General features: G+C 38.7%; 1 protein-coding gene across 1 annotated transcript in view; it reads left to right on the forward strand.

The window, feature by feature from the left end:
• The first annotated feature begins 652 nt into the window (after nt 1-652).
• LOC116505955 (cytosolic phospholipase A2 epsilon-like) overlaps nt 653-27,596 on the forward strand; it is a 58,518-nt gene continuing 31,574 nt past the window's right edge. The window contains exons 1-7 of the mRNA XM_032213468.1: nt 653-673; nt 927-1,004; nt 5,516-5,588; nt 16,913-17,049; nt 22,876-23,004; nt 25,959-25,999; nt 27,492-27,534. Coding sequence (XP_032069359.1) covers nt 653-673; nt 927-1,004; nt 5,516-5,588; nt 16,913-17,049; nt 22,876-23,004; nt 25,959-25,999; nt 27,492-27,534 — 522 coding nt within the window. The remainder of the gene's footprint in view (nt 674-926; nt 1,005-5,515; nt 5,589-16,912; nt 17,050-22,875; nt 23,005-25,958; nt 26,000-27,491; nt 27,535-27,596) is intronic.

Here is a 27,596-nt window from a genome sequence, read left to right on the forward strand (position 1 = left end):
TGCTGAAGCCATACCGACTTGGTGGCTTCATTACCAACGTTCGGGCGGATAGTAATCAAGGAAAGAGATGCCACTCAGTAAGAAATACTCTGTTTTGGAGATTTTTACGATGCTTGGCAGGTTCTTAACACCTGAATAGTTTTAATTTGATTTTAATTAGATCAAAGCTGATTTTAAAAAAATAGTTGCTAGATATTGGGGGTTTTTAGCAAGGAGTTTTTAGAGAGGCAATTCCATTCTTGCTACATGCCTACAGATTCTTTCTGCAATGGCAAGAGGTGGGGCTCTGACTCAGTGTTTGTAACACCTACTTTTACTATTTCAAAGCTTGTAAATATCTTTTAAGAGCCATTAGAATTTTAGAAGTGTTCTTCATAGCGCATTGCTTGGATGTAATGGTTTCTAGAATGGAATCACTTACTACTTTCCTGAAGGTAAGAAATATACAACTGGAAAGAGAGTCACTGGACAGGTTGTTCATATTGGTGTTCATGCACTTCTTTTTATCTAGAAAAAAAAGAGAAACCAGTTAGTTGAAAACAAGACTTGTAAAAAGCTGTCATGCATGGCTTTGATCTCATAATCCTACAGAGTAATTTTTGCTTGAATCCAGATAGGAAAATTTCTGCTGAGAAATATGTATATGTCGGAGATGGAAGAAGCTGATGAGAAAGTATGTCTGAATGTTCTTGTTTTCTAGTGAGCTTTTTGTTTTAGAAAGAAAAATCCACCTATAGTGTAGGCTGATGATATTTGTGTTGGTTAAGCTGGTTGGTTAGCTGTTTGTGCTGTTTAAAGGAATATTTGTAAAAGCATATAGAATGTGAATTAGAAGAAATGCCTGTAACTATTAAAATGTACTACAACAAAAGTATATCTTGTCCCTCTGGCAACCTTGTATTTTATAAACTTATTTTATTTGGCAGGTTCCAAACAGAAAAACAAAATGTTGGGGAAATCCAGAGAGTCAACAACATGCTGTTCAAGCACATGTAGGATGTAAGGTAATGAATCTAAGACAGAAAATTAAAAATGAATGATTTAACTGGGCAATAGTTTTTATTGTGAGGATAAGATAAATAAACATTTAGTTATTAAATAAAAAAGAGTTAATGTCCTTCTTGAGCAGCAAGAACAATTTTTAAGAGAAATTGCCTAAGAATTCACTGTATTTGCTTTTTTTTTATTACTACCTTTCCAGTCAACTAAATATTCGTTTGCGAGGGGGTATTACTGCTAGAATTCATGTTTCTCCGTGCCTCACATCACAGCTAGCTGCGGTTTTACTTGGAAATCATGCCCACTAAATTGTAGAAAATTGCCAATTGACAATGTCAGCAAAAATTATAATTTTGTTGCTGACAGTATGAAATTAGGTGAGTTGTGCTTCTCACTTCTAGCATAAGGACTAGTTAGAGTATTTTAGGAAATGAATTTTGAGTTCTTCCTCATGTACTAATACCAAACTTAATTCTTGACAGTAAATTTCAGCTATCCAAGCACTTAGCCTCTTAATCAGGAAATGGTTCCATGGAAGACTTTCAATCACAACTCCAATTACTTTCTTTCCTGCAGACAGGAACGAAGCCACAAATATAGCAAGCTGCCTATGGCAAGAGACAAAATTCAAAATATATAGAAATATTAATGATTCAGGATTGAATTCTAGACATTGTCCTCTTGCCTTTCCAAAGCAACAGTTACTTGTCTATTCTCTTGATGCTATTGGAAGCCATTTGAACTATGCTGACTTAATAGTCCTTTTTAGCCTAAGAACCACTGGTTTGTGCTCTCCATGTTTTACATGCACCAACTCCTGCTGCAACATCAGTGACTGGGGGAGATTTTTCCCACTTCTCTTTCCTTAGATCTTGGGATGCTAATACTGGATTGTTCTAGGCATCAAAGGAGAAGTTGAAGTTGACTTAAATTTAAACTAACATATAAAACAACTTTCCCCCCAAGCATTTCCCACTTTTATTAATTTCAATATGACTTAAGGTTGTGAGAGATTGCCATTTCTATGGACGTTGGCATACATAAATATTAAAATTTCCTGAATGCAATAAAAAATCAGTTGGTCAGATTGAAGAATTCTAATAGTCTATTTAGGAAGATATGTTTTTATAGGTTGACCCCCTCTTGTTTTTGGCAACCACTCAAATACTGGAATACTGACATGATAGCAATATTCCAACATTTGAGGGGCTGCCACAAACAAGAGGCGTCAACTTATTTTCCAAAGCACCAGAAGGCGAGACAAGAAAAAAATGAATGGAAACTAATCAAGGAAAGAAGCAACCTGGAACTAAGGAGGAACTTCCCAACCGTGAGAACAATTAATCAGTGGAACAACTTGCTTTCAGAAGTTGTGAGCACTTCATAACTGGAGGTTTTTAAGAGACTGGACAGCCACTTGTCTGAAATGATTGGTGGATATTTTACTTAACTGCAACCAACAACCTTTGTCCAAAGTTGAACAGTTCTGTAATGGTTAAGAATTGTAATTCAACACTTTTTCCTTCCTTCTATGTTCACTTACTGTACTTTTCAAGTGCAACAGTGTCAGGAATTGGTTCTATATCTTTGACAACCATTCCTCCATTATGGAAACATCAGAGTCTTTCTTTTGTGTGTGCGCAATCCATGTACCTTTTCTAATTGATTGCTCACCAGCAAGGAAATTCTGGTTTCAGTTGGATGTTGATCTTTAAAATTCTTTGTATCATTACATGTACACAGAAATTTCTGGTTCTTCTAAAATGACTCTTCATGTTGCCTACATTTTCAACATAAATTTGAAGTATTGAGCTAGATAACAAGACTTGCCAATGGCTAAGAGCAGTAAAGTTGAAGACAGATGGATAATTATGGATGTACAAGACCAGCCTAAGGAAAAAATGTATATAAAGCCAGAATTGAGAAGACAATAACAGAAGCAAATGTTGCCTCGGCAAAGAAAGAACCACCTAGCTAGCTGCTGCAGGAAGATTGCACAAACTGACTACAAAGGAAGGCATGGCAAAGTAGCAACCATGGTGCATTGGAATATCTGCAAGAAATATCATTTGCTTATAGGCAAGAACTGGTGGGATCTCAAAATAGAGAAAGTAATATAAAATAAAGCTAAAATGTTTTGGGACTTTAGTATTCAGAGAGACAAGGGCTTGTCACGCAACACCGCAGACTTAACGATTGTTGATAAGAAAAACAAAAGAAAGTCTGGATAGTGGGACATTGCATTACTTTGATACAGTGAAGTAGAAGAAAAAGAACTGGAGAAAGTCACAAAGGACAAAGAACTACAAATTAAAATAGAACAACCGTGGACAAAGAAAGTGAAGATAGTGACAATAGTAATAGGTGTTTTAGGTGTAATCCCAAAACAACTGAAGCACCTGTTGGACACCACTGATACTGACAAAATCACCATCAGTCAATTGCAAAAGCTTTATTTGGAACAGCTTACACCCTTAACACATCAAAAAGCAACAATACCCATTGGTGTTCTGACCTAGGCTTCCAGAGAAAGCATAAATCACAATCTTAGTCCCAAAGCCCCTCTTTTATTTCTACGGCTGCAAATTATGGTCATTAATAATCCGCAAGGCTTCACAAACATTCTGTGAAGGTTTCTGACAGATGTCTGCTCGGGTTGCCACAGTATTTCAGGGAAATGTTGATAAACACCCACCTTATCTGCCTGGGAATGCTGCCAGAGACCTAATTGCTAAATGCAGACCAAGGCCAAACTTAGCACAGAGTCAAACAGAACTTTTCAAAGCTTGAACTGACCAGATGAACTAATTGTTTCCTGCAAAAGCTCACATCCAGTTTGCTCCACTTTTATGTCTTATGGGAGGGGCCAATCATCCCCAAGCCTTACTCCCAAGTTGACCCTGTTTTCTTAATTGTTCTTGCCTTCTGGCTGCTCTGTGCATGCACGCACTGGGAACAGGCTCCCATTGTTCTTCTGCCTCACTGATGTCAGACTCTGGAAGCTCCGGACGCCGCAAATAACTACCAGATGGCCTTGGTCCTCTCTCTGCCTCTGATTCAGAGCCCTCATCCGAGCCTTCTCCAGACTCCAGGCTGGCCCATGTTCCTCCTCAACCTCCTCACTTTCCAAATCTCCTGCCTGCTCTGCTGGGCACAGGCAGGCCACAACAATTGAAAGGATTCAACTGGTGAATAAAAATGCCAAATCTAGTTTAAACCTCTGGCTGACCATGCAAACAGCAACAATATATTTAATGTTTATGCCAGCTTACTCCCAGAAAACTGGTTTATAATTGTTACAAAAATTTAAATACAAAAGAGTAATATAAAAACTACAAAGCCAATAAAAGATAACAAAAATAAAGAGGACAAAGAAAACAAAGCTGCTGGGAGGCAGTAAGAAAGAGACATCAGTTATCCTCACCAAAGGCCTGGGTGAAGAGTCACAATCTCAGGGCCCTTTGAAATGCTACTAGGCTGGGGGCCACTTGAATTTTGGAAGGAACCTCTTTCCCAAGGGTTAGGTCTTTGTATAATGTGTCATTTGAGTCTGATCATTTGTTCCCAATAAAAACTCTGGGTTGATTTGTTCTATGATCCTTTTTAAAAAAATCTTGGTTATCCAGTTAGAGTTTGTGCCAATGATTATAACCCATCTAACATTCAGCAACAATAATGCTTGCATTAAATAAGAGAGATGCTGCATTTTGGAAGCAACTAAGTGCTAATTAACTTGCATAAACACAAGGCATTCTTTTTCATTCTTCATTTCCTTCATTCCTCTTCCATTCAATTTCCTTACCACCACCACCACCAATTTGTTATGCCTAATCACAATAATATGCCATTGATCCTAAACGTTTTAAATCTCTGCTGAGTTGAAGGTTATTCACCCATCCTTGAGTCGGCAGAAAAGTATATTGGTCTGAAACTTGCTGTCCTTGATGCCGATCCCTATCCTTGTCATGTTTCAAGTCATTGCCAATCACCTCCCTTTGAGGTAGCTATTTTTAACAGATTTTAAGCAGCTTTCATATACTTTGACCATTTTAGAACAAGATGGGAAACAACCCAGTTCTGCACACCTAAAAATGGCTTAAGGCTGTGTCACGCATGGGCTGAAAGCAAGGTAACTGTCAGGGCTCCAAGTAACACCCCCAATGAAAGAAGCTTCCAAGCTTGACAGTATCATCATGGGGACACAGCAGATAAAGATGTTGCCATGACCTGTTTGTACAAGCAGGGAAAGTCCTAAAATGTATTTATCTGGAGTCTTCAAAAGCATAAATACTTTGGGATAGGAGGGTTTCCAAATGAAAATAGGTGCTTTTCCCAGCCCAAAGTCCAGATAACTTCACCAGCATTTCTAATTATAACTCAGAAGAATTACATTTATCAGTTGAAGAGTCCATCCTTGTATTTTTTTTTCCTTCCTTCCTTCCTTCCTTCCTTCCTTCCTTCCTTCCTTCCTTCCTTCCTTCCTTCCTTCCTTCCTTCCTTCCTTCCTGTTTTGCAGAGTATGGAGTCGCCATGTTATATCTTAACTGTAAGAATTATTCGAATGAGAAATCTCCATCGAGAAGATTGGTGTGAGTATTTTCGTTCTTGATCATGTTTTCATGATATACTGAAAGTATTGTATATGTGTGAACATTAATATTACTCCCCAAAATGTCTATCTTGTTAAATATACAAGAAGCCTTTTAAAAGCAGTTTGCCAGGGTTTTTGATAAGAATCCTTGCTGCCATATCCAAAGATGCCAGGGAAAACTCTTGCCTGCAAATTTGCGCTTCAGCTCAAGAATGCTCCTCTCACAGATACAATTAGACATGTTTCAGTGATTATTCTATAATCAAGCCATGGGATCAGCCCAACTCTAGTTGGCTATTTTTGGCTGTTGTAGGTACACCCCCTTCCCCTCCAGTCCCTGAGCACTCTCTTCTAGGGGCATTTTGTTTAGTGGAGTAGAAAATTTTGATTCTTTCAAATTGGACCCCCAAATTGGCATATTGTACCCACCAGATCTCCAAGTGTCTTGGATCAGCAAGATCAAGTTAACAAGTGGGACAACTTGCCTCCACACGTTGTGAGTGCTTCATCACAATAAGAAGAGACTGGACAGTCATTTGTTTGAAATACTGTAGGGTCTCCTGCTTGAGAGCTTTGCTGGCTAAGGAACTCTGGGAGTTGAAGTCCACAGGTCTTAAAGTTGCCAAGGTTGGAGACCACTGGACTAGAAGACCTGCAGGGTTCCTTCCAGCTCTATTCTGATTGACTGATTTAAAACATAGAAGACTATAACTGAGGCTCATTGAAAGAATGCTACAAGTATAGAAGCTTAGCTTCTTCTCATATGAAAAGAACCTTGGAGAGATTGTTATTAAAATAAACTAAAATACATAATGCTGGATAATAATAACACCTTTGACTGTATGCTGGAACAGGAATGACAGAATAATTTTGCCGACACCTGAAAAGAGATCGCCAGTGAGAACAGCAATTTTTATGTCAGTATAGTTTTCTGCTGGCTCAAGGACTAAGATGAATAGCATCTAATTTAGCCCTGAGAAGAAACTTTGAGATTGACTTAGCTTAAACCAAGAATAAGGAATTTCCCTGTGTGCCAGCCTATTTGCTAGTCAGCATTCCTACCAGATAGTATCTCAACCAACTTGGCAGTTCATGGCCAATAAACACTACACATACATACGTACCACAGGTGGTATGCAGCCAGTTCGCACCAGTTCGAGGCTCCGCCCACCCACCCTGACATTATCACAGAACTTCTGCACGTGCCCAGATGTGTGCTCCCACTATCTAACCAGTAGTGAAGAGAATGGAATACCATTACTGATATGTACATATTCATACACACTCACACAGAGTTTAGATAAATCATGTAGGATTTTGAACAGAATCAGAACAATCTGACATGGGGAAAACTGTGTTTCTACCCTTTCACTGACCCATATCAACCCCCGCATGCCTATTGAGAAGAGATAAAGCAGAAGAGATACTGGATTATTTTCAGCTCACTCCTACTTCCTCTTCTATGGAAGCCAGAAGGATAAACAACTTAAATCAAACTCACCAGTGAGTACACACTGTAGCTATGGCACTTACCTGAAATTCAACCTGTGGTTTGAGCATGCATGTAATAAGCTTAACCACACTATGAATTTCCAAATATTATCACCATTGTCCCAAAGAGTTTTAGTCACCTGTCATTGCAATAGTGATGGGGGAAGCTTTTTTTAACTCGGCCAATATTTCCCAACAGTTATTTCAAGCTTGATTCATACATTAAACAAGTTAATTGTTACACATTTGGAATTTCTTAAACTAAGCTCCAAATAATGGCAGCAAGAATATAAAGGAGTTCTCAGTATTCTAAAATGTACCAACTATTTGCATTTCCTCATCATGTCAACTGATAGTATACTTAAATAGGGTTGTCAATCAAGCTTTAATTAGTGAAGTGGCTTAATAAAGGCTTTGTGAAGCAATGATTATGTATGCCTAGAAAATCTGGCTGTTCTCTCACATCTTGGGAAGGGAGGCTGTTGAGTTTCTGTAGTTATTCTTTTGTGTAATGTATGGTTTTTTTCTGCACCTGCATGATCTCTTCTTAATTTGATATCATTTCTCATTCAAAAACATTCAAGCAGCTCAGAATCCTTTGGAGTTGGTTGACCTCTAAATTATGTAAATAAATAAACTCATGAGAATATAAGGGGGAGCATATCAAATAACAAAATATGCATTATGATATTATAGTACAAGTCATGTGACTTAGCTTGTATCTAATAGTAATACACAAGGTCAAAAGGATACTTCGCTTTGTGACATCACATGGACAATTTTGCACTTGTCCCTCTTGCAAATGGATATGTATGTACTAACATTTTGCCTTGTCTAACACAATATTACCTATAATTCATTTCACCAATGAATAGAAGTTATAAAAATCTGTATAAATACAACCATTAATTGGATTTACACCAAGACACTAATCCTTATAAATATAATCATTGCAAACATGTTCATTTTTATAACTCCTAGCTACAATCTCAAGGTCATCCAGATTTTGTCAATCCAAACATGGTAACCCTATTCTGACACTTCATAGTCTATGAATAAGAATACAAACAGCTTCATAAATTCATTTATAAAATTCAGCTATTTATTTTTGTTTCATATTACTTGGGGAAATACAGAAAATTTGGCTCTTAAAAATTAGTGATGAGTTGGATAAAAAGTTTAAAAAACTGAAAATAAATCTGGATGGTCAGAAGCATGATTGGTTAGAAAACACATAATCCAGGGACAGGCTATCAGTCTGATTTGAGCAGGTCTGAATCTTCCTAGATCTGGCTAGACACAACTTTTCCAGATGGATTGTTCAATTAGTATTTTGCCCCAATTGTGTCCATATGTCACATAATCAGTTGTGGAAGTAATGGAAGATACATTACCTGTATTTCAATTACTGGAAATAACCTCTGTAAATGGCTACCTTTCTCATCACAATACTTTGATAAGCTGGTAAAGGAAATTGTGTCTAAAATTAGCAAAAATTTTGGGTGAATTATTTGGAATATTCACTATATATCAATGGTATTTGATAACCATTAATTTCTGCAAACAAATTCAAGGTTCTGGTTATTACTTTTAAAACAATAGAATAGAATAGAATAGAATAGAATAGAATAGAATAGAATAGAATAGAATAGAATAGAATAGAATAGAATAGAATAGAATAGAATAGAATAGGAAGGATGAACTCATTTTTTTCCTCAAGTAACTTCCATAAGATCTGTTAACAGCCTTGTTAACAGATACTATATGTTTGTGGCAGGGTAATGGGCCCTTTTTTGTGTATATATCCTTTGTTCCCAATGTAATCATGATTTTTGCCCTTGCTGGCCTTCTAGCACATTAAAACCTTTCTTTTGTTTTCTTGCTCTTTTGAATCAAGTCTTAGTGATTGCTTATGTTTCTGTTTTTTTCTTTTCTTTTGTTGACTATGGTACGTATTGTGTCTCATAGAACTTAAATGATGTGAATAGATCTGTTATATTAATTCTGATTATTTTGCTGGTCCTATTAGCCACTTACGTTACCTTGTAAGATGCCTTGAATGGATTTTACAAAAGTGTTTTATTATTTATTTCATGACCTAATAATGTAGTTTTAACTTTGCTACAGTTGGCTGAATTTTGTTTATTTGTTATGAGTGCTATATTTGAAAAGGAAAGTCAAGGTAGAATGTTAGAATAAATACATAAGCAAAATAGCTTAATTTCCTTTCAGGGCTTATATTATGTTCATAAGTTTTACTGTTGAATCATTTCCCCTAATTAATATAGGTGTATTGCTTTGGAAATTATTCATTGAGATATAACTGCCTCTACTTGTTTTTTTTTTCTTCCTTCTTGCATTTTTCAGTTGTGGTGACCTATATAGTTACTTCAACTGATACAGAAAATTATGCTTTTTTTGTTTATTTCTTATTAAGCCCAGATTGATCTCTCCTACAAGTACAGGTAGCCGTCGATCTATGACTGCAATTGAGATCAAAATTCCTGTTGCTAAGTGAGACATTTGTTAAGAGAGTTTTGCTCCATTTTACAACTTTTCTTGCCACAGTTGTTAAGTGAATCACTGCATGTGTTAAGTTAGTAACGTGGTTGTTAAATGAATCTAAATTTCCCTTTGACTTTGTTTGTCAGAAAGTTGCAAAAGGAAGAGCAGTAGGGAGAGCAAAAGAGCTAATAATGTATCTTTTTGGGCGTTGATGACAAGAGGAACTGATGTAATTACTACTTAATACAATAGGATACTGGCTATGTAATAGTATACATGTGATTGTATGTTATGAAAATGGAAAATAAAAAAAATAATTAAAAAAAAGAAAGTTGCAAAAGGGGAATTACACAACCCCCAATAAACTGCAACCATCATAACTAGGAACCAGTTGTCAAGCATCTGAATGTAAATCACATGACCATGTGGTCCTAAGTCTCAAAACGTTCATAATTCACTTTTTTCAGTGCCATTGTAACGTCTAATGGTTGCTAAATGTACTGTTGAGGACCATCTCTATTACCATCAGTGGTGAGATTCAAAAAATTTTACTACCAGTTCTGTGGGCGTGGTGTGGTGGGCGTGGCATGGCTTGGTGGGCGGGGCTTGGTGGGTATGGCAGGAGAAGGATACTGTAAAATCTCCATTCCCTCCCGTTCAGCTGGGACTTGGGAGGCAAAGAATAGATGCAGGCGGAACCAGTCTGCGGTGGTATTTACCGGTTCTCTGAACTACTCACAATTTCCGCTACCGGTTCTCGAGAACTGGTCAGAACCTGCTGAATATCACCTCTGATTACCATATGACTGTTTTAATGTAAATATAGATATAATGTAATTTTTGGCTAATCAAGGTATCACTAGAAAGAACAAAATAAAAATGAGAGGCTAGAGTATAATACAAGTAGCAGAATATTTACAGTAGGGAATACTTTTAAATACAGATTTGGTAGTTTCTGCCCCAAGAGAGTCAGGAGTCAGTGATGAACGGGATGAATGATAGCCACAAGGGAAACTTAACTGGCTTGGGGAGAAGAAATATCTATGGACTGGCTGAAGAATTGTGCCTATTTTTTTTTAAAAAAATCGTGTGAGGTGGCTGAAGTAGCTCCTCCAACTGACTTCTTTCTTTTAAAAAGGATAGTTTACCTTCAACATCTTTTCAAGGAAATTTTTCCCCTCTGGACTGACCATGTGACTATGCAAGCATGTAGGCCTTTTTTTTTAAGTTAAAAAATGATTGGAAGAAACCATTTGCCCATTTCACACACATCACATTTTCTTGAAACATGCTGCAGTCATATCACAGTGGGATGTAGGCCTACAGGCCTTCAAATCAGGATAACGGGCAGATAAACAACTATTGATATTATTAATAGAGCAGCAAACCAACAACTGCATCCTGACTGCAGCCCAGAAACCCCAAGTACAGGAAGTGGCTGCAACCCATTTCTTAACGTAGGGCAAGGCTGTCAAAAACCCATCCTGCAAACTGGCCATGCCCACCCCTGGTTTAGTGAAAGGGGGGGGGAGTCCTGGTACATCACATGATGCCTCCGTGACGATGTGAGTTTGATACCCCTGACATAGGGAGAAGAAGTTCAAAATTAAACCTTCTTGATGGCAGCCCTTTCTCAGGAACAGTTTGCTCCTCCCTCATCCCCATTTAGGATTGGCTCCTTCTATGCTAATTTTTGGAAGATAGAGAAAATTGTTCTCTTTCACTGAGACTTTGGGATGGATGGTGAATATCAAGTGCAGTGGGAGAGACGGGTATGGTGTTTGATCATTTTTTATATGTTTATCGTGTTTTAATTGTGTGCTGTAAGCTTCTTATAATCTATAAAGTATATAGGATACAAATGCATGCATTAAATAAATTCATGAGTAGACAAAACCTTAGAAGGACTAGTCAATCAGATGTAGTAACTTAGGAGGTTTATTTTGGAATCCAGGCAAAGAGGAGGAAAATAGGCCCAACTCATCTGATAGTTTCTGAAAGTTGGCATTGCTGCTTGTGGAGCATCTCGGATGGATGCATGTTCAAACTCTGTGTCTGGTCTCAGATGTTTTTTTTGTCACTTTACAAGATGAATTGCACTTGGGGTAAAAATTTTCATGTGATTATGGCTTGTCCTTTTGTTGTGCTCTGATTACTACCTAGGAAAATCCTGTGCATCCCCTCTCCCTTTCTACAAAAGGAGAAAATGCCACTGCCTGATTGCCATAGTGCAATAAATATTGTGGCTTTGAATACTGGTTGTGTTGTTTTTTCCCCCTGCATACTACCATACCGACTATTTCTAATCCATGATTTGTGCCTTCTGCAAAGCTAGATATGTTCAGCATCAGGTTATAGATAAACTGATAATGGTGTCATTTAATTAAAGTGACAAGCAAACAACAGTAACTTGGCAGTTTAACTCTGCGGTAAATGTAGAAAGTGATTGCAGCCTTAAAGGTGCCCTAACTGACATGCCAATGTATTTTCAAAAAGATTTTTAAAGGATTTTTCTTTCTTTCTTTCTTGAATGACAATATGGATTGAAAAACTATCCTGGCAGACAAATGGTAGAAGGCAGTGATTTATAAAGAGTCCTATGTGGGATTGTTTAAACCAGAGGGCTGCTACTAGATTATTAAGAAAAAGAAAACCAGGAAATCACGACTTAGAGGTGCAGGGGAGACAGTATAAAGAGGCAGCAGGTATGGCAATTTCTCATTAGTGTTCCAGGATGACAAACCGACTAGACCAAACTAGTGGTATGCTGGCACAGCCAGCACTGTAAATATGAATAAATGCTAGTGGCATGGATATTATTTGTTATTGTATTTATTTATTTGATAAAGACAATAGGTATAAAAATAAACATGAATATGAATGAAATGGGTACAAATAAATAGGGACAGTAGGACAGGGACGGTAGGCACGATGGTGCACTTATGCACACCCCCTTTGCAGATCTCTTAGGAATGGGGTGAGGTCAATAGTAGACAGTTTAAGATAACAGAGTCAGGTAATGCATTCCAGGCATTGACCACTCTGTTGCTGAAGTCGTATTTTCTGCCATAAAATTTTGAGAGGTTTGCATTGAGTTTGTATCTGTTGTATGCTCTTGTATTATTGTGGATGAAGCTGAAGTAGTCATTGACCGGTAAGACGTTGTAGTGGATAATTTTGTGTACTACACTTACGTCCGACCGTAGGCGGTGTAGTTCTAGATTGTCTAGGTTGTGCAGAATACAATGTCTTTTTCCTTTTCTTCTCTTTGAAGTATATTCTGTTCCTCCAAGAAAAGAACCAAGTATTCCATTTACAAAGGCAATTTTCTTCCCACCCACCCCCTAAAATCTGTTAACATTGTAATCTAGAAAAATGGATAGCATTAATAAGAAATTGCAATTAAAGTGAACATTTTGGCTTAAAAGGCACATTTAACATACATGGATATGGATTATGGTTCCTTCCGACATTGTTAATCATGATGGGAATGATCTAATATTCTGCACCTATTAATACAAATGATGACATATATGCTAGTATATGTTTTGCTTTCCTGTTACATGTATCTTCTAATTGTGCTGGATTAGATAAATCCCCAATCATAATTCTGGGAGTCATAATCCCAGACATAATTAATAGCAATAGCATTAATACTTATATAACATCACATAGTGCTTTACAGCACTGTCTATATGGTTTTACAATGTCAGCATATTACCTCCAACAATCTGGGTCCTCAGTTTATCAACTTCAGAAGGATGGAAGGCTGAGTTAATCTTGAGCCCCATCAGGATTGAACTCCAAGCTGTATGCAGAGTTTGCCTGAAATACTGCATTTTAACCACTGTACCACCAGGGCTCCCATATCTATATCTATATCTAGATGGAACCAAGTTGAGGAATCTTCTCAAGAAACATTTTTTTAAAGAAAAGAACTATTTTAAGCAAGGTATAAAACTGAATTAGTAGTATCAGCCATCCATGACATTGCTGATCTCATTGTATCTAAAAAAAGACTTTTCATCTTTTGAAGAAATTGATATATTATTGATGTAGTGTTGACTTATCTTCCACAAGCATTACATTATAGTTCTGTGGGAAGGGGCAAGAAACTAAATAAAGCATAGCACATTGAAATCTTGATTTATAGATCTCACTTCATTGGACTCTGCAATTAATGCAATGAGTTTCTGCTTCACAAGAGTTATATATGCTAATATTGTTACACAAGCTACATCATATGTAAAATTGTTACTTCATTTGCATAAGGATATCATTATCGATTCTTCATAACGATGTAATCATGCAAATGACAGAAATTGTTATAATAACCATATGTAATGATATTTGTCAATAATAGCACACCTCCCCAAATAATCCATTTAAGTAAGGTTTCACTTTAGTGTCAAATCAGGGTTTACATTCAAATCCTCTGAATGTAAACCCTGAAGAGAAGTTGTTCTCTATCTTCCTTCTTTCCTCAGAATCATTCCTAAAAACTAAAAAAAGGGGGTTGGAGTGGGGAATTGGCTCTTCCTTGTACTACTGAATGGTAATTTGCCCCTGCAATATACTCATTCCTCATCTGATTATATTAATCCACAGTTTTTGGGTTGGATTATTTTCCAATTGAAATTCTTGATTTTCCCAAGAAAATGCACCACTCAAGTGTAACACTGAGGTGTTATATGATATGTAACAGAGTGATATTTTTCTGTGAGTGTCTGTATAAATACTCAAAGTTGTGATGAAGAACTTCAATGTCTTAATGATTGACAAATGATGACATATTTGTGTTTTTTTTTAAAGAAAAACAAAAAAGTTCTGTTTTATAAAAAAAAAAAAAGAAAAAATATACACACACACACAAAAAAAAAGTTGTGATGAAGAGAAATAGAATTAGCAATAGTCCGGTTGATGACAAGAGAAGTGATTCTTTTGTGCTAACTTTCACATGCACACATCCAGCTTTATTTTCAATATTTCCACTTCTAAAAAAATACTTCCTAGTTACATTTCATCTCGGTGAATCATTTCTCCGAGCATTTACTGTGTGCCCATGCCAGCATTTTTTCTACTGAAAACAGAAGCAGTTTTCTATGACTCAGCCATGGTGTGTGTTTTTTCTCTCCCTGTTTTGTATAAGTCAGCATCAGAGAAAATGCAGCAAAACTGTTAACCTAGGAATATCTCAAAATGAAAAATGCTTCTGTTTCAACCTAGAATAAATTGTAGCGATCGGGAAACTTTCTGAAACAATTTTGGATTTAGTAAAAGTGAAACCAGTTAAATTTGGTTGTTTTGGATTTGGATGGAACTACATCAGATATGGGTTGCTCACAGTTCAGTTGGGATTAGGTGAACCAGTAGTTGCAGCGACGGGAGGCTCTGCCCACCCCCCAAACGCTTCTGTGCATGCGAGAAAGAGAGAGCGTGCCGGAACCGGTAGTAAAAAAAATTGGCAACTCACCACTGAACCACATTTACAAAGCAAGAAGGGCAAGGCTACTTCTTGCTGATCCTCTCTTTCTTTCACCCCTTAATAGTTGCTAGTGTGTATTTTCATCAGCCCAATTTTACCCAATCTTCCCAGCATGACTTCTCTCCTCCCTTCCCTCTCAGCCACTTCCAAACATCTCCTTTCAACCATAGCCAACACATCCTATAGCTTTGAGGAGATCGGAAATACACAACAGTTGTAAGGAATTGGGTGTTATTTCAAGATATATACAATATTTTATAAGTTTACATCTCTGAAAAGGCTAATGCAGCATCAATGTTTTAGATTTTAAAAAATGTGTTTTGATCTAACAGCAGATTGAGCTAGCTACCTTGAAACAATCCCTCGGCTAACTCAGGAACTAAACCAGGAGTGAAATCCAGCAGGTTCTGACAGGTTCTGGAGAACTGGTAGCAGACATTTTGAATATTGGATATATTGAGGGATATTTGTGAACAATGGAGCCAGGAAGTTTAAGAGTGTCTGCCATTATACAGCGACTGTATTTAAAAGATACTATGGAAAAGGAACTAGTTTTAGTGGACAAGATTGAGATTGATTTGAAAATGAAATTAAAGATGAAAGGCTACAAGAATCATATAGGAAAAGATTCTATACAGAATACACAAATGAAATTGACTGATGTCTTAATAATTAAAGGGAAGGTATAAATAACAAATCAAAAAAGTGACTGGATAACTTTTTTATATTGGGTTTAATAAAGAAACTTGTCAAAAGTTTGAAGGGTTTTGTGAGATGGGACAAAGGAAAAAAGAAAAAACAATCAAGTTTTAGGACATATTTTTCAAGGGATTAAAGATCAAGGTTATTAAAAGGGAATATAAGGTTTGTTTATCTGATCAAACTTCAAATATGCTATTAGCTCTGATGACCTTTAATGAGTTTTTGTTTACCAAGACTAAATGATACAACTTTATTGTTTTGTTTATAGATAAGAGATGGGGAAAAAGAAATCATTTGTTGTATTTTAAAAGAAAGTGATAAATTACCAAAATTGTTTATTCTTGTGATGAAGAGAGAAATCATACATACATACATACATACATACATACATACATACATACATACATATCAACTTCTTTACATACATACATAATAACAGATGAATAAGTGTACAATACCAATAGTAAATTCTTTCAACGTGGTAGAAGTTACAAGCAGAACACAAGGAGGAGAGAACAGTTTCAGAGTTCAGAGCAGACAGAGCATTTTCAGTTTCGATTCTCAGCACAGACTAAGATATGTTTAAGCTCTCATTGGCTGACTTAGTTGCTATGCCTATTCATTGGCTGACCTTGTTACCATGTTTCTCCCAGTCATGAATATTCTAACACTCTTCACTTATTTTTTTCTTATTTTTTTTTTGATTTTTAGTTTGTATTACTTTTTATCTTTTTAATTGTCATGTTTAATAAAATTATTATAAAAAATAGCATGACAGAAGACTTAATTGATATAAAATATATTCTTCCTCGTTATAACATTTTATATAGAAATGAAATAATATGAAGCACTCTGAAACTCCCAAAAATTAAATTTCAACCATAATTTGACTGAATCAGAGTCATCTTCATCCTGGGAACTGAACCCACCCTTTCCACTCTGGAAATTGAAAAAGCAGTTTATAATCATTTCAGGATCCAAATTATAGTGAAATATGAAATACAGTCCTACTAAAATACCTGAAGATTTTAAATGTGCTATTTGAGATTTATCTCACTTCAAGGTTAAGATAAATGGTCTGTCTATGCTGGAATGATCATCATTTCTGACCGTAACTCATTTTTTATTCTTACATACAGTTACTGAATCTGATTGCTATGTGACCTTGTGGCTTCCTACTTCCTCAGTGGAAAAATTTCGAACCAAAACAGTTACAAATTGCAAAGATCCAATATGGAATGAATCATTCTATTTCAGGATCCAGAGTCAAGTCAAGGTAAGATGAAAGATGTCAATATTTCTGCCCTTCTAAATGAGCCAGGATAATAGTATTTGTTTATTGTTGTACTATTTTATCATCATTATTTCTCATCCAATTCTTTCTCTCAGTCTGATTTATTGAGCTCCTGGTGCCACAGTAGAGTTAAGTAAAAACTAGTCTATACACACAGGGAGTTATTAAAGATTGGATCTTCTAGTCGACTAGATATTACCAGCAACTTCCAGCAGTCTCCTAATATACCGAGTGACATAGTAAGACTGCCAGGCTCTTCATGGATCGTTGTTGGGCCTAGGAGGCGGGTGAAGAGACCGAAAGCAGAAGCGGGGATGCAGAGCTGGTTTCGGTTATGGAAGCAGCCTCACAGACCAGCATTACCAAGCATTTTTCTAACCAACTCTAGATCCTAGATGAACTAGAGCTATGGATGGCAGCGAATAAGGTCATTCGTGACTACTGTGTGATGATCATCACAGAGACCTGGCTTCATCCACTTGTACCGGATGCGTCAGTGGAGCTAACTAACTGCACCACACACCGCTTTGACAGAAACAGCAACTCTAGTAAAAGCAAAGGTGGAGGACTTTGTATTTACACACATAATAACTGGTGCACTAAAAGTAGAGTTGCTTATACTCACGGTTCTGCAGATGTGGAATTCTTAACTGTCATTTGTTGGCCATTTTATTTAACTAGAGAGATTTCTCTTATAGTTATCACTGATGTCTATATTCCACCTGATGCAAATGTTAGCGCAGCGCTCTCTAAGTTACATGACACCATCGAGAGGCAGCAGCAAACTTACCCTGAGGGCGCTTTTATCGTGGCTGGGGATTTTAATTAAGCCAATCTAAAGTCTGTTCTCCCTAAGTTTTGCAGTATGTTCAGTGTACCACCAGAGGTAAGAACCCACTAGACCATATGTACACAAACTTAAGACAGGCATATAGAGCAATCCCCTTCTCTGACCACATCTCTCTGCTACTGTGCCCAAAGTATATCCCCCTTAGGAAAAGGATACGATCAGTCTTGAAAACTGTCAAAATCTGGCGGAGGGAGCACTCTGCCAGTTGCAGGACTGCTTTGAGACTACTGAGTGGAATATATTTGAACATTTGGAGCTGCAAGAATTCACTGACACTGTATTCTCATACATTAAAACATGCACAGACAATGTAACAGTGAATAAGCACATCAGAGTTTACAGTAATCTAAAGCCTGGATGTCAGCAGAGATACAATCACTTCTGAGAGCCCAAAACTCCACCTTCAAGGCAGGAAACGAAGACAAATAAAATGAAACCAGGGCAAACTTGAGAAGAGGCATTAAGGCGGCTAAACAGAGGTAGAGAAGTATCTGGAAGATAATAACTCAAGACAGGTGTGGCAGGGGCTACAACACCTAACCAACTATAAGGGCAATACGAAAAAAATCACCAATGCTAATGCCCTGCTAGTAGAGGAGCTAAATAGCTTCTTCACTCGCTTTGAGGTCAAAAGATCAGTCTCTGTGGCTCTAGCCCAAAGGCTCTCTGACCTCCAACCACTCACCCTGGATGTACATCAAGTGAGAGCTGAGCTGAAGGCTGTGAATCCCAATAGAGCTGCAGGTCCAGACGGGTTGTTGGGGAAAGTGGTAAAAACCTGTGCTGACCAATTAACAGGGGTCCTGACAAGGATTTTTAACCTCTCCCTGCAACAGGCTAGAGTCCCATCATGCTTGAAAGCAGCCACAATTATCCCAGTTCTGAAGAAAGCAGCCATAAAAAGCTTGAATGACTATAGACCCATTGCACTGACGTCTATAGTGATGAAGCTTTGAGAGACTGGTCCTACAACACCTCAAGTCCTGTCTTCCACCAAATTTTGATCAATACCAGTTTGCTTATTGAACAACAGGTCGACAGGGGACACCATCACCACTGCTCTACATATTGCACTGAGCCACCTTGAGAAATCTGGGAATTATGTCAGAATGCTTTTTATAAACTATAGCTTCGCCTTTAACACCATCTTACCAGGAATTCTCGTTGAAAAGTTGACTGACCTGAATTTCCCTCCTCTCACTTGTGAATGGATCAAAGACTTCTTGACAGATCGTCCACAAACAGTAAGGGTTGGGTCCTTTACATATTCCACTCTAAAGCTCAGCACAGGCTTCCCCCAGAGCTGTGTGCTCAGCCCATACCTGTACTTGCTGTATACATATGACTGCATATCCTCTGATCCATCCAACATCATAATAAAGTTTGCAGGTGACACAACAGTGCTGGGTTTCATAACTGGAGGGGACGAATCAGCATACAGGGAAGAAGTCCAGAAGGTATCCACATGGTGCTAAAGAAACAACTTACATCTAAATACTAGTAAGACAAAGGAGATGGTGCTAGATTTCTGGAAGCGCAGAGAGGAACCTGCCCCACTGTATATCGAGGGAGGCTATGTGGAGAGGGTTTCCCCTTTTAAATTTTTGGGAGTGCTTATTAGTCAAGATCTCACCTGGAAAAACAACATGTCTCTGGTGAGTGGAAAGGCCCAGTAGAGACTTCATTTCCTTAGAGTCCTGCGAAAAAATCAGGTGGAACAACGGCTGATGACCTCTTTCTATCAGTCCACCATAGAAAGTGTCCTCACATATTGTATTACAGTATGGTATGCCGGTGTAATAGCTGCGGACAGGAAGGCACTACAGAGAGTGATCAATTCGGCACAAGAAACTATTGGTTGCCCTCTGACACCACTGGATGACATCGCCAGATCGCGCTGCTTTAGCAGAGTAAGGAAGTCCCTGGTCAGTGTCTCTTTGCACTTCTACCATCAGGCAGAAGGCATAAAAGTATAGCCAGCTGAACAAACAGGTTTAAAGATAGTTTCTATCCTGTGAGACTTTTAAATACAATCACAATTACTTCATGCACATGCTAGTTTTTTCTTTCTTTTTTTGTTTCTGTTATAATTTTGCACCAGTGAGGTTAAAACCAATTTCGTTGTATTTAAGTACTATGACAATAAGGATTATACTTATATATCGGCATATCTTAAAGATCACTCAAATGAGAGATATAAACGAGACTGGAAAAAATGGATTGACTATATACAAAATAAATACGGGACCAAGAAATTCCAGTTAGCCTATGATCAGAAATGATTTAAATTGTTTAAAGTTAGCTCAGCAAGAAGAAGCTAAGATCAATGTAGAGATGTCATTAATTTCTTTATTTCTTTTTTTCTCAATAGATTTTAGACTGTGTTTGTTAAAAATCCATACCGGGTACGGGTTCTGGGAAGTCGGGGGGGGGGGGGGAAGGAGGAGGGGGTTGGGGGGAGGGGGGAGGGAGGGTGGGGTATACATTAGGCTAGACAAGAATTTGGTGGTAAAATAGAACTATTTTGACACACAAAAAATTGTACTCCAATGTTTGAGGAATGATGAAATGTTTGTTTTAAAAGAAATAAAACTTTTGAACCCAAGATTATACTTATATTATATAATTAGTAAATGTTTAGGTAATCCTTAAAGGGAGGCACTGTCTTACGGTGGTTCTCCTCTTACCTCTCGGACAGGTCGCAGTCGGTGTTAGTCGGAGGGCAGAGATCGACCCCTAGGCCCCTAACGTATGGGGTGCTGCAGGGTTTGGTCCTGTCCCCCCTCCTCTTTAATATCTACATGAAACTGCTGGGTGAGATCATTCGACGGCACGGGATAAAATACCACCAGTGTGCGGACTATACACAGCTGTATCTGTCCGCCCCGTGCCAACTCAATGAAGCGATGGACGTGATGAGCCAGGGCCTGGAGGCTGTTAGGGACTGGATGGGGGTTAACAAGCTTGTTCTAAATCCAGATAAGACTGAGTGGCTGCTGTGCTTCCCTCCTACTAATTGGCCAAGTGTTCCATCTCTCAGGCTGGGGGATCAAATCATACGCCCCTCAGATAGGGTCCGCAACTTGGGAGTCCTCCTGGATCCACAGCTGACTTTTGAACACCATTTATCAGCTGTGACCAGGGGGGCATTTGCCCAGGTTTGCCTGGTGCACCAGTTGCGTCCCTACCTGAACCGGGAGGCTCTCACAACAGTCACTCGTGCCCTTGTGACCTCTAGGCTGGAGTACTGCAACGTGCTCTACATGGGGCTGCCCTTGAAGAGTATTCGGCGACTTCAGCTTGTCCAGAATGCAGCCGCGCGAGCGATCGTGGGTGCGCCTCGTTTCACCCACGTAACACCTATCCTCCGCGAGCTGCACTGGCTGCCTGTTGGTCTCCGGATTCGCTTCAAGGTGCTAGTTGTCACCTACAAAGCCCTTCATGGTATTGGATCTGGTTACTTGAGACCGCCTGCTGCCAATTACCTCCACTAGACCAATAAGATCCCACAGACTAGGCCTCCTCCGAATTCCATCAGCCGCCCAGTGTCAACTGGCGACTACCCGGAGGAGGGCCTTCTCTGTGGCTGCTCCGACCCTGTGGAACGAACTCCCCGTGGAGATTCGTACCCTCACCACCCTCCAGGCCTTCCGCATAGCCCTTAAAACCTGGCTGTTCCGACAGGCCTGGGGCTAAAGACTTACAGCCCCATTCCGAATGGTATGATTGTTGTGTTTTTAGCTGTGTATGGTCTCTATGTCCTGTAACTCGTTTGTTTCCCCCCCCCCTTTGAATTGTGAGCCGCCCTGAGTCCCCTCAGGGAAAAGGGCAGCATACAAATAAAGTAAATTCAAATTCAAATTCCTTCCAATCCAATGAGATTTTACAAAGAATGTTGCTTCCGCTGCATAGAAAAATTATATATATATATATATATATATATATATATATATATATATATATATATATATATATATATATATATATATAATCTTATATATATAATTTTGTTACTTTCACTACTCTGAGTAAGTTGACAATTTGGGCCTAAAACAGTATTTACCCCACACTAGTTTCCTTTTGGAAGGGCATTGCTAGAGGATGGCATTTTCTTACCATTTCCCCTTCTTGTATCTTATTTTTGCCATTTTCAATATTGGACATCCACCCTCATTTCCATTAGTCAGCTGTTATTATGCTGGTTAATGAATTAAAGGACCGGCAGCCAAAAAACTTGGAGAAATTGATTGTGTAAATATTTTTTCACAAAGCTCCTATATTTCAGATTTGTAGGTAAATAACTAATAACTCAAGATGGTTCCAAGGCCTAAAATTTGATATCCCCTTTTCCCAAAGTGTCAGTTTTTTTTGTGAAAACAAACCGACCACAACGGCTTGGATTAGGATACAGGGCCCTGAAGAAGAAGAAAAGGAACACATGAAAATATATTTTCACAGTAAAATATAGCAAAATACAGCTCCCAGTATTTTGCCACCTAAGCAGTGGTGGGATTCAGCCAGTTCGCACCTATTTGGGAGAACCAGTTGTTAACTTTCTAAGCAGTTTGGAGAACCAGTTGTTGGAAGAAATCTCTTTCTGTGTTTTTTTCCACTTTACAGGGCTAATCCTGTATGGAAGGCAGGAAGAAACATTCTGGTGTTGTTTCTAGCCTCATCTTTATTGCCCTGCTTACAGAAACTGCCTCTTTGGTTAACCCTTATTACATTGTAACAGCTAAGGCAAAGCGCCCATCAACGTGAGTGACATTGAGTTGGCCATGCCCACCCAGTCACATGACTGAGCCATGCCTACCCAGCTGGTTATTAGGGCAGAGAACCGGTTGTTAAATTATTTGAATCCCACCACTGTACCTAAGGCAGAACAAAATAAACATTTGCCTTTCACCCGTTCTGTGATATTGTATTTCAGTCATAACGGAATTTATTTCTGTCTTCAGAATGTTTTGGAACTGACAATATGCGATGAAGATTTATATCAAAATGATGACAACCGTACAATTTACTTTGATGTAGCTAAAATCCCACTTGGAGAATCAATAATGGTCACATTTGAATTGGATCGCCTGGTGAGTGTGAATAAATTCAAACCATTTCTGTTGGATCAGAGGTGGATTGCTGCCGGTTCGACTCGGTTCGGCCGAACTGGTAGAAGTGGCACCTGCATGCCCTGATATTACCTTCAAGTTTAATTGCTGTTTCTATAGTGTTTGACTGTAGGAGATGTAATATCCAGTTTGGTTGATGTGTCTGTAGACTTTTAGTCACTCTGTTAAGGCAGAATGTCGCCCAGGGTATGCCATTGTGGAGGTATATACTTCATAGCCCCGTGATGGCGAACCTATGGCACACGTGACACAGGTGGCATACGGAGCCATTTGTCAGGGCACGTGAGGTGTTGCCCTGTCAGCTGGCCAGCATGCATGCGCACGCTGGCCAGCTGACTTTGGCCTTTTGAGGCCATTTTTCACCCTCCAGAGGCTTCCTTAAAGCCTCCAGAGTGCAAAAAAACGGCCCTATGGGCAAACCGGAAGTTTGGGAATGTACTTCCAGTTTGCTTGTAGGCCCAGTTTTAGCCCTCCGGAGCCTTCAGGAGGCTTTCCTGAAGGCTCCGTAGGGCAAAAAACAACCCTATGAGCAATCCCAAAGTCACTTCCGGGTTGCTCATAGGGTCGGTTTTAACCCTCCGGAGTGTTCAGGCTTCCCTGAACACTGAAAGTTCCGGAGGGCAAAAAACAACTCTACAAACAAACCGGAAGTCACTTCCAGTTTGCCATTGGGGCCGGTTTTCTGCACTCCAGAGGCTTCAGAGAAGTTCCTGAAGCCTCTGGAGGGCCTCCAGGTGGGAGGGAGGAGCTGTTTTCATCCTTCCCAGGCTCCTATAAAGCCTCTCAAGCCTGGGGAGGGTGAAAAAAGCACGCCAAAAATTGGGAGAAGCACTGGTGTGTGTGCATGGGCACTGAGGTCATACGCAGAGCATTATGGGTGCAGCACACCCACGCACAACCCCTCTGCTGTCCCCCGCTTTTGGCATGCGAGCCAAAAAAGGTTTGCTATCACTGTCATAGCCCATCATAACATGGGCAACTTTTAATAACCACAACCCAACAGACTACATGGATGCAACAAAACCACTTCCAGGAATGTAATTACCCTGAAAATATGGAGCCATCTCAATAGAATCAGGACAGGCCATGTGGGGGATGGCTAAGAGCCTTTAATGCCACTGTGATGGATTGGAACAAACTATAACAAACTATAAGACATATAATAAGTTCAAGAATATCTCCTCAGGAAATTTCAAGGCACCTGTCCACATCCTCACCCGAAGCAATTAGATGGTTAGCTTCCTCATATATCAAATTATCACACCTATTCCATTGCAATTCTATGGCTCCACATTATGGTGATTTTATTATAGCTTTATATTAATATACTTTGCTTCTGTATAGCATGGTCCACATATCATTGGAGAGAGAGCAAGAGAGAGAAAGATTTCTGATGCTTTATTTAAACTAAATGTATATGTCAGTGAGTGCATGACCTCTGTAGATGCCATGTGCTAAATACATAAAAATTTATTGTATTTGAATGGAAAATATCTGGACAACCATCTCAACAAAAAGATGTGGAGAGACTGTCTCTCTCAATTCCTCTCTAGTGATTTTTCGGGCTTTGTAGGCCAGTAGAGTGGACAAAAAAGTCCCTCAAAAACTGGATCTTATGAGGAGACATGAGACAATTTAAAACATCTGGATTGTCTGGCACAGGGGTCAGTAATCTGCAGCTCTGGAGCAGCATGTGGCTCTTTCAACTCTCTGTTGAAAAAGGATATTGTGCTAGGAGGAGACTCTATGGTGGGGGAACCAGACTTCTAGTCAGCAGAGGAAAAAGAACACTGTGCTAAGAGGAGACTCTATGGTGGCGGAACTGGGCTGCTAGTCAGCAGAGGAAAAAGAACATTATGCTAGGAGGAGACTCTATGGTGGGCTAAGCAGACTTCTAGTCAGCAGAGGAAAAAGAACACTATGCTAAGAGGAGACTCTATGGTGGCGGAACTGGGCTGCTACTCAGCAGAGGAAAAAGAACATTATGCTAGGAGGAGACTCTATGGTGGGCTAAGCGGACTTCTAGTCAGCAGAGGAAAAAGAACACTATGCTAAGAGGGGACTCTATGGTGGGGGAACCAGACTTCTAGTCAGCACAGGAAAAAGAACACTATGCTAAGAGGGGACTCTATGATGGGGGAATTGGACTTCCAGAATTGAATGGGAGGCTTCCAGTTAGGACCTTTGTGGCTCTTTGGGTGTTTAAGGTTGCCGACCCCTGGTCTGTCATAATTCCAAATGTCTAAATATATCTATGGAGATTCTCAGTCATCCAGATCATGGTTGTCCCAAAGGTGCTTTTTGAAGAGGCAACTGGACTTCCTGTTTTTTCTTTGAAACTGAAGAAGCTTCTTGGATGAGAAGTGGAACATCTTCAAAGAAAAACAGAAAGTCCAGCTGCTTCTTGAAAAAAGCACCTATGTAATTGAATGCTATATTATATAGGTTTTTGGACTGGTTTGGAATGATTCTTCCACTCTGACTCAGTCTGCCAAAAGCACAATGTCTACTTTGACCTTAAGTTTTAAAGGAGTTTTTTTTTCTATGAAAACCACAACATCAATTAAAGTTTTTGACTGAAATTTAATCAAGACCAGAATCTGTTGTTTTAAGAACTGGGTTTAATTACTTCAGGCTATTAGATGACAGCAAATGTTTAGTTTGAATATTGAATTTTGCAAAACAGTTAATCTAATTATTACTAAACCATTAACTATCCAGATAAAGGGAAACAACAATGCTGTTCTACAGAAGAGTACAGAATGTACTTGTGTAAATTCATGTGTCTTTTTAAGCAAGCATATCTTTTTGCTGAAAGAAAATGGGACTTGAGAAACATTTTCATGTGATAGGTGAAGGGAGGTTACTGGTTACTTGCCAAAGGTCTGTCATATGTGTTACATTTTAATTTTCAGGAAAATGAAGAAATGGAAGTTGAATTTACTTTGGAGAATATGTGAGTAATCCAAATAACATTGAAATAAGTTGTTGGAAAAGTCCATAGTAATACAAATGCAATATTGTATAAATAGCAGAACCACTCATTCTTTTCACTTGCTGTCCATAAAAAAATCAAAATCATATCATTCAAATAATAACTCTTCTTTGGCCCAGTAAGTGAAGAAATGAAAACAATTGTCATGGAGTGAAGTGATTGTTTCTTGCATAACCACTGTATGAATCTCAATTCAAATCCAAGTTTTAGACATTAGCTTTCTCTATTATGGTTCCTGCAAATTGAGGAGGAAATCAGAAAACAACCTTGTTAAAGTTTGCTTGCTTGCTTGCTTGCTTTCAGCTCTTGTACAGACCTTAAAGAGCAGCAACCATGCAACAGCATGAACTCTCGTTGGATCACAAGTTGTCCCAATTCCTACAATATTTAATGTCTCATCTCACTTATGCCTCTGGAAGATTCAAGAGTATTCTAAAATTTAGTAAGGGGGGAGAAATCCTTGTATCTTGGGTCAATAAAAGGGCCATCACCAGGAAGCCTTGAGTACAGGATCCCTGAAGATATTTTCTTGACAGAAGAATACTTAGCAAGCCTTCTTGCCCTGAACTCATTGGATAGGTACATATATTCCACACAGAGCAAGTGATGTCAGAGTCATCCAAGATCTAACTCTATGCAGAATTTTAAAGGAGACAACCAGCACCTTGAATAGCATCTGGAAGTTAACTGGCAGCCATTGAAGTTCCTGCTAAAAATATGCACATGGACAAACTTCAGCACACCCATCACTACTCAGGCTGTCACACCCTAGACCAGCTGCAGTCTCAGAATAGCTTTCAGTGACAGCCTCGGATATGGAGGATTACAATAATTCAGATGGAAAATGATAAAAGCAATAACTGTCAGCATTTTGTTCTATGGCAGCTGGTGCACCTAGTATAATTATATTAAACCTCTTGACTACACCTCCACCTGTTGTTCTTGTCAAAGAGGATTCTCAAACCATGAATGATATCCATCCAGAGGTGTGCAACCTATTTAAAATTAAAGACGGAGTCAAGAGTCAGTTTGCTTCAAAACCCACATTCATTCATTCATTCATCTTTCTGGGAGTAAGCTTTGATGATTTTCCCTACCCAGACTCTAACAACCTTCAAACACCAAGTTAGGATTTCAGTACCAGGTCTTTACAGGAATGGCTTTGAATGATGCTTCCTTTTCCCTTTGAGTTGATTCTTCTGGAAGATTTTAATTAGTAGGAGTCAGAATTTCCTTGGAAATTCATGGGAACTAATTTAACTGGTGCCTGGCTTATAGCTGCTTGGCATACTGGAATGTGTATTACTGTGAATCGTGAAAGCATTGACATTAAGAAATACAATTTTCCTTGAAATATATAGGCCTATGTAGCTGTAACTCCTAAGCTATATCTCATGTCGAATCATTGTGTCTTCTTAAATTGTAATGTTATATCCATATTTCTGTTTTATAGAGAGGGGCCACTTGAAACAATAACTACAAATGGAGCAGTGGTGGTAATTTTTATTTATATATTTGTTTCTTTAATCCTTTATTTTCCAATTAGAAAAATATGAAC

This window comes from Thamnophis elegans, chromosome 1 (genome assembly GCF_009769535.1).
Source record: "Thamnophis elegans isolate rThaEle1 chromosome 1, rThaEle1.pri, whole genome shotgun sequence".
Taxonomy (NCBI): Eukaryota; Metazoa; Chordata; class Lepidosauria; order Squamata; family Colubridae; genus Thamnophis; species Thamnophis elegans.